This window comes from Parasteatoda tepidariorum, chromosome 1 (assembly GCF_982258835.1).
Source record: "Parasteatoda tepidariorum strain Cologne lab strain chromosome 1, Ptep-v5.0, whole genome shotgun sequence".
NCBI lineage: Eukaryota > Metazoa > Arthropoda > Arachnida > Araneae > Theridiidae > Parasteatoda > Parasteatoda tepidariorum.
In genome coordinates this window covers 45,011,681-45,020,589 of record NC_141755.1, presented here as the reverse complement: position 1 = coordinate 45,020,589, position 8,909 = coordinate 45,011,681, and the positions used below count along the sequence as shown (strand labels likewise).

General features: G+C 32.2%; 2 protein-coding genes across 2 annotated transcripts; both read left to right on the top strand.

Moving 5' to 3' along the window:
* The first annotated feature begins 7,212 nt into the window (after positions 1-7,212).
* Positions 7,213-7,665, top strand: LOC147816429 (zinc finger BED domain-containing protein 5-like). The gene has a single exon (XM_087154775.1). It carries the CDS (start codon positions 7,213-7,215, stop codon positions 7,663-7,665), a length of 453 nt encoding a protein of 150 aa, XP_087010901.1.
* Positions 7,666-7,792: 127 nt separating this feature from the next.
* LOC147816428 (zinc finger BED domain-containing protein 5-like) lies at positions 7,793-8,620 on the top strand. Its single transcript, XM_087154713.1, has one exon. It carries the CDS (start codon positions 7,793-7,795, stop codon positions 8,618-8,620), a length of 828 nt encoding a protein of 275 aa, XP_087010839.1.
* Positions 8,621-8,909: the final 289 nt, after the last annotated feature.

Sequence of the window (8,909 nt, the reverse complement as noted above, 5' to 3'; positions counted from 1 at the left end):
AAGAATACTCTCTATATAGGAAAACAATGCTGTTTTGTAATCCCCCAATTGCATAAAATCTTTTTAAAAATATCTGTTAAAAGCTTCATTAACGGCAATGTTTTCAAACAATTGAATGTATAGTTAATTGGCTTATGATGTGAAGGCTTTCGAATAAAAAAAGAACTCCCGTTAGTTTGAAATTGGTCCCGTGGATTAAAAAAGGAGAAAAATAATATTTAGAAAAATATTCTAATAAAATTATTGAGACAAATATTCATAATTATGTAAGGAAAAATAATACTGGAATGAGCATTATGAGAGACATTGGGTTACTTGCAAGTGACGTAGTGTGAGTATCTCGTTCCTGATTGGTTGTTGGAAAGTGGCATTTCTTTGCGTTAGCAGCTGTTCTTTCCATTATATTTCGAGTTAGCCAAGCCCGTCTGGTATCAATTCTCTGAATGACAGATTCGATAATCTTGCATAAAGAATTTTTCACTATATATTTCGTACTAAACACAAAGCTAGGCGCGAAGTCATGTAGAACATAAACAAACTAATTACAAATCGAATTTGACTAGGACACGAAACAAAAATATATCACAGTTACAATAAAAGACATTAACAAATAAAAAATCTAAGTTAAGTATAAGATGTAGACGAGAAAGAATTATATTTCTACAAATTCGATGTGCGATATGGCGCTGCACTTCATGTTAATTAACATCCTAACTTATGTAGAGAAACTAAGTTTAATTTTTACATACCATTTTGCACAAAAGTGAGCAGCTGCCACTGGCTCTAATGTCATAGGTCATGTGTTGACCATGTGACGTCAGCTGTGCATGGGCATCAGCGATCTTCTTCTTCGTGAAGAGCAAGTACCCAATTATTTAAATTATACCTAAATTGATTACATTTTAATGTTTTCGAGCTTTTGTTTTTAATCGAGCCATTGAAAAACATAAAATCGGAACTATTAAAAAATCAAGGATTATCTATGAATTATCTTTTAATTTTTAAATGTCGAGTCCTAATTAACTTATTTATATCATTAAGTAAATTAAAAAAATATCCGAATGAGTCTAATGCTTTTCTACTTCATGTACATTCACAAAACAATTTTCTTGTCTTAAGATGTTTATGTATGTGGGATAGTTAGATGAAGTTCATTTCCTTTCAAGTAATAAAAAATAATGATGTCTTCTCCGAGCAAAGCATTAAACTAATGCTTAATGATTTAAATATAGATATTTCGGACAAATAAAATCGTGTTTTGTTTAAATAAAATGAAAAGTTCAAACTGATTTAAATATAAGTTTAAAATAGTATGGTTTAAATAGGAAATTCATCTATGTTAAAAAGATTCATGCTATATGAAGCATGAATAACAGTTTCCTTAATAATCATTTAAAATTATAACCCAAAACAAATTTTATTGCTAGCCATTAATTATATTCCTTCTTTTATTATTATCATTTTATGCACAGGAATTTTTTCTGCTTTCAAGTATAAAAATTTACGAAGTTTCATTATCATATAGAAGTAGGCTATCGTTAAAAATAAATAAGCTTCAAATGCTAATCAGCATCGTCTTTAACTTTTCTTTCTTTTAGAAATATAACTAAAGTGAGTTTTTACTTGTTTTTTTAATAATAAAAATTTATCTCGTTTATGAAATCTGAAATTTGTTTTTGAAGATATATTTAAACAGCAAAAATTATGTTTAAATTTGTTTTATTACATGTCTAAAAGTTTCGCAAAAGTGAGAATGATGTACTAATTTTATGTTATAATATTCGCTAACAATAAAATACACCCAAAACATTGTAATTTTTAAATGCGACTTTTTTCATAATGTAATTAAGAAGGTTATTGTATATCCTGCAAAAACGAATATTAAAATATAAGGGATAAATAACGCAACTCTTACTGGACTATTAACAGTTATTTGATAACTGTCACGTTTAAAGGACTGTTTCCATTTTATTTTCTCACTTTTGGGAGATTTGAAAACTTATACTTAAGCCCCACTTTTGCAATTTCCTTTACATTTCAGGACTGCACATGCATATTCCATAGTTAAAATGTATATAATAATGGTATATATGTCATTATATATAAGAAGAGAGTGGAATGATAACACATAGCCAATTACAGAAGACTTCTGGTTAGTAACGCACAAAACAGCCAATCAAAATTGAGAACGCATGTGTGTGAAAAGGTAATAATTTTTAATAATGCTGCCGGCAGAAATGTTACAACTAAACTTACCAGCTAAAGCTTGTTGCGATTTCTATTTTGTATTGAATGTGTGAAATATATTGATTCCTCTATGATCAGAGTTTACTTTAAAATACTCATATCTTTGTTACATAAAATGGATCTCCGGGAATATCTTAGGCGTGAATATCTTTTACTTACTTTTAATTCGTTTTTTACTTACTTTCAAAAAACTGTTCAGTCAGAAATATTAATTAACAGTTCAAATTTGAGATATTTCTTAAATAATGCATAAAAGGGCAAATCATTGGTTCGCAAAATACTGTGAAAAGAAAGATCAATGTAAAATGTATATAGCTAAGTTTTGTGAATATTCAAAGATTTTTTTTAAATAATTTTAATTTTATAATCTGACAAAAATGTTTATTGATCATTGATAACATAATAATTATTTCATTTTATATTTTTTTTATTAGTATTCAGTATGACAAAAAATTGAATTGCTTAATTTAATTTGTCGAATATCAGTTACATATGGAAATTAAAATATTTTGTCAGTTAACAATATTGAAGTTAATTGGGCAATTACTTGCAATGGTATTTGCTTTTGAAATATTACTTAGCATCAACTTATTAATATTACATGTTTTAATTTATTTGCCATATTTTAAAGTTTTTTTCCATCAGGTTTCAATTGTTTTCAGTTTAAAATTTAAATTACTGGGGGGGGGGAGATGAAGCACTATCTGGGGAGCGTCTGGCTTCCTATAAGATCAACAATGATTTGAGTCAGGCTCTGCCACGCGTGCTTCGAATACGGAGATTAATCTCCGGCTAATGCCCTATAGCAGGGATGGCGAACCAATGGCACGCGTGCCACTTATGGCACTTGACACAGTATTTTGGGCACGCCACCGATCACAAAGTTCACTATGAAGCGTATTAACAATTCAATTAAAATAAACAAAAAAGAACAATTAATGCCAAAAAAGCAATTAATAACCATAAATTACAAGCGAACACTAAATAACTAGCATAAAAAATTAACAGTTCTGCTCTAACTAACATTTTATAACCCTAATATATGTTATTTGTCATCTAATCTGCAACAACAGAAGTCACACTTATGTTACTTTAATTTGAATTACGCGTATAACTGCGACATTGCAAAAAAAAAATTTTTTTCTTAGTAAATAAATAGTTTTGAGTTGATGAAATTTAGTATTATTATTTACCTAATAATCACGAAGTCAAAACTATTTGTGGGCACGTCTATGACCTCATTAAAATATATTTTAGAAAAAATGGCACGTTGGTGCATGAAGGTACGCCATCCCTGCGCTATTCTAATGTGTTAAATAATATTGCTTCCTCGCTTTATATAAGGTTGCAATATTGTTTATATTAAAATTGCTTTATATAAATTATAATGTTTATAATAAACACCTCTGACATTTTACAATCCAATCATATTCTCTCTATGGGATATTGGAGGATGAAAAATTGCCAGCTTATCTCCAGGAGAACGACTTTAAGTTAGTTCGAGAAGCGAACAAAAATGTAATTGCGTAGTAGGGGGTTGGCGAGCGGTAGCGAGCAGGAGGGGGAGCCCTCTAGTATAATTATGTAATATAAAACGAATAACTTATCCGACGGACTTACGGAGGTGTTGTTCAATGACAAATATTTGAAATTGGCTGCTAATCAGCTAAAAACTACTGTTCGTGACGTCACTAAAAGACCTTGGCGATCTTAACGGCCTTATTTCTCTGTAGCTATGCTTTTTGCCTAACGGTCCGCATTGCTTGGCTCTTGTGCTGGGCAGGGCTGTGACAAGACATTGCATTTGGAGTATGGTCCGTTCTGGCCTAGGTCACTGTAATTCATTTCTTATTATGTGTTTACTAAAAATTGATACCCTAACAAAGAATAAGGATTTAGACCTATAGCAAGACTATTTTGTTATGTTTTGATGAACTCTGCTCTCGGAGTAAGACCGGGCACTGGACGGTTTTCCTCTCCCCTTCTTGATGTCTGTCTATGGTGGGCCCACGAAAGCTGTAGTGCAGCAGAGAACGAAGATAATATGTAATCATATGTAAATTACATGCATATTTTCTTAAATTGTCATATAGAACAGAAATGTCTGCTACTTTTTCATTGAAACTCTAGTATTTCTAAATTATCCATAGAATGTATGAAACCAGGTAGGGTGATTTGACTTTTCTTAAAAAAATCTTTATAAGAAAAAAGTAGTAGACCTACTTTTCTAAAACGATTTTGTACATAGCTAAACAATGATTGTCTTGACTAAATCTGACAGTTTCAAACAATTTAGCTCCAACTGGTCTTCGAATCTTAGTTAACTCATCTTACCTCACTTTCCCTTATGAACTAAAATTAATTCAACTATGAAAGCGTCAACATCAATTTGTTAACAAATATTTGATGAAAAAACTATGATAAGGAAGCTAGTGAAATTTCGTGTTCATGGTTCACTATGAAATTTAATAATAACATGCTTTATTGTATAGAAAAATATTATTTCAGAAATTTCATGTTGCGCATGTGTAAAAATGTTGCATTTTCAGGTAAAATTACTAAAAAACAAGCTTGTAAAATTTTTACGTTGAAAAAGATACCATAAACGTTCAAAAAAATATTTTATTTCCAACAGTAAACCTGTGTATGAATTGTAAGAGAGTAAAAAAAAAAGTTATACACTCTAATGCAGTTTCTGATATTAAAGCCATCATCCATCAAATTTTTACGATCATCGGATGCACGATTCCCCCCTACCCACCGAACAGCTTCTCTTGTTGATGGCTTTTCTGTTCTTTATGTGTGTAGAAATTTCTCTCGCTAGAAAAGTTTATTCTCAAATTCATTTATTAAGTTTAAGCTTTTGATCCAAAAATTATAAATAATTCTCTTCCTTTAAGCGTTTTATATTAATTTTAAAATGATCGATTAAACTCAGAATTTAGCATAGCTGTATCCAATTTATGTTTTGTAGAATATTAGTAATTATGTTTGTACTATTCAATCAACTTTTAAAATTATGCGTCTGTAACGAAACGCAATTATGTTGTTTTTTCTCCACCGAATTAGTACCATTTCTCCATTACTTTTGCTTTTTAGCAAATAGCTTCTTTTTTTTAAAAAATTTTACTAGCACTTATTACCAAATACTCCGTGATTAATCAGTTTTAGCATCGATTTGTTTAAATTTAGAAAGTTACAGCATCAGCTAGTGAATAAACGGATATCTTAGCAACTAATGTTAAAATTAATATGAAGTCTCTTACATTATATGTTAATAAGCGATTTTTTATACAAACGTATATTTCGTGCTTTTCATTCTAAAATCAGTCACAAATCATGTGATAAATAATAAAATGTTAAAATAAGAAGAAGAAAAAATGAATCGGAGTTGAAGTAAAATTGTATAATTTAAAAAAAATATTCTTCCAAATCAAAGAAAATCTTCTCTGGCATATTTCGTTGCCTGAAATATGTTTCTTGCCAATACACCGTAAATTTCAGCAACTGCGTTTACTCTATATGTCCTCATCGTTCATATTATCGCAAATCGCCCATTGGATAACTGGATGTCACGTCATCGTAGATAATTCGTAGCGTTTGTTGATTCAGAAGCCAATCAAGTTCGACACACATACGTGACGCCTCTTATAGGTATCCAATTAAGTCTGATTTAAGTCACATGGTTAGGCATAATCACTTCCCATTTTCTCGAGTTGCAAGTGCCCAATTCCAAGAAAATTAGATGGAAGCAAAGAATAACTGGAATAAAAAATAATACATCAAATAAAGAAAAAAATATTTTAATGAAAATAAACTTCAATCCCTAATGCAGTGTGTTCCAAACTGTGGGGCGCGCCCCCCTAGGGGGGCGCGAGACTGTTGCAAGGGGGGCACGCAGCTGATTCCAAAATATCATTTTCGAATACAAACCAAAAAAGTCGAATAGGTGTCAAAAAAATTAATCAGAAAGACGGTTATACGTAATCCACAATCCTCGCCGCAAATTTCTCGGGTATAAATGCTAAAAAATCCATCCATACTCTTGCTGGAACGAAAACATCTTGCTTTCCCGTTTGGAGCCGAGCGCGAGGAAACACTAGACAAGCATTCGGGATCATCCCGGGTATTCTCGGGGTTACTCCCGCCAAACTTCAGTAAACAGAAGCAGGCAGCAGGCCCCGACAAGGCTTATGAGCCAAGGCCGTCGTTAATTCGACGACGTTAGCGCTCATTACATCTGGTGTGGAACTATCATCAATTGCGCGCGACTGCAGGGTTTTTCAAACTCGGACGACGCGACTATAACTGGATGCCTGCGCCCAGACGAGAGCAATCACGCGGCATTTCGTTAAGAAACGTTGGTTAAACTCGACCGTTTCCACGCAGATTGTCTACAAACTCTACAAACTCGCTTTGGTACACTTCTAAATTAATATTGAGGTAAATTTCAAAACTGTTATAAAGTATTTTTATTTGATTTAAAATAATAACCCTTTTAGATGGATAAATACGTAACTGGGTTGAAAAGAAAATTGAATGAAGCAGAAGCAGACGGCAAAAGAAGAGGTAACGAAAATAGCGGAACATCTTCGCAAAATAGTAAACCTAAATGTAGAAAATATGATCCAATGTACTTATCATTTGGATTTACATGTAAAGTCATTAATGGCCAAGAACGACCAATGTGTTTGCTGTGTCTGAATACTTTGGCCTCAGACAGCATGAAACTAAATAAATTAAAACGGCATCTCGAAAACGTACATGCAGATCACGTTGGCAAGACAATAGAATTTTTCCAAAGAAAATTGGAGAATTTAAATAAACAAAAAGAAATGTTTTCAAAGACCATGTCTGTTACACAAAAAGCATTGCTTGCGTCTTATAAGGTTTCTTATAGAATTGCTAAATGCAAAAAAAACCCATGTAATAGGAGAAACTTTAGTGCTACCTGCAGCTATTGACATGGTAGCTACGATGCTAGGTGAATCATATGCTGATCAACTTAAAATCATTCCACTTGCAGATAATACGGTGGGAAGACGAATATCCGATATATCTGAAGATCTTTGCGATCAATTAATAGAAAAAGTAAAACTATCTTCTTTCGCGTTGCAAGTAGATGAGGCTACAGATGTTCTTAAGGATGCACACTTGATTACATATGTAAGATATGTTGTGGAAACTGATGTTAGAGAAGACATGTTATTCTGTAAGCCTATTGAAGGCAATACTACAGCAAGTGAAGTTTTTAATATGATTGATAAATTTTTCAATGAATATAACATTCTGTGGGAGAACTGTGCTGGACTATGCACAGATGGAGCTCCATCTATGGCAGGAAAAAAACGCTGGTCTACAGGCACTAGTTCGAAAGGTGGCTCCTCGGGCAAGTTGGACGCATTGCATGATTCATAGACAATCACTTGTTTCAAGAGATATGGGTGAAGATTTACTAACAGTATTTCAAGTTATTATAAGAGTTGTAAATTTTATCAAAAATAGCCCATTAAGAGGAAGGCTTTTCGCAAAATTGTGTAATGACATGGGTTCAGAATATACACCACTTCTATATTATTGTGAGGCACGTTGGCTTTCTCGTTCCAAAGTACTTCAAAGGGTGTTTGAGCTAAAAGAAGAGATCGCCATATTCCTTACTGATAATAATAGAGATGAAGCAAACTTGTTTTATGACACGAAATTCCTTGTAAAACTTGCGTATTTAGTGGATATTTTTCAAAGACTCAGTACTTTAAATAAATCAATGCAAGGGCCTCAAATTCATGCTTTTGTCCAGAAAGACAAGGTTACTGCATTTATGAGAAAATTGGAACTGTGGATAATAAGTTTGAAAAATAATAACTTTGACATGTTTCCCACTTTTAAAATTACCTGTCTTGCAGATGAAATAGAAGAAAGTAAAGTTCTTATTAATAAACACTTGACCAGTTTAAGGGGGCAATTCTCGTTTTACTTTAAAGATCTTGACATGTCCAAATATGAATGGATTAGAAACCCGTTTGTGATTGAAAAATATGATGATTTTGGCCTTACGACAGCAGAGCAGGAAATGATAATTGACTTATCTAGTGACAGCACATTAAAGCAGATGTTTCAACACGAAAATAATATTGTCACGTTTTGGTTACGAGTAAAGGACGAGTTTCCTACTTTAACAAATAAAGCTTTAGAAATTTTATTGCCCTTTGTAACATCTTACTTATGTGAAACTGGGTTTTCTGCAGTAGCTGTCTTAAAGACAAAGTATCGATCCTGCTTAAAGATTGAAAAGGAACTGAGAACCGCGATATCTTCAATGATACCACGGTTTGACAAAATTTGTGCTGAAAAACAAGCTCACCCTTCACATTAAATTTTAATAATGTTGTATTAATGTTGAATTCTATTTTTTGTACTTTTGTAAGATTTGTTTTTATTACATTATATTATTATTTCTTAAAATAGTATTTTTATACATAATATTGTATATTATTTTGTAGCCCATTAAATAAATTACAATATCAGATGAGTGTTTATGAAATTGGATTGTTAGAAAAATTAAGGGGGGCACAACAAATTTTTTTTCCAAAGAGGGGGGCGCAGGTACAAAACGTTTGGAAAGCACTGCCCTAATGAATGGCACCCAACGCAATCAAGTCAAC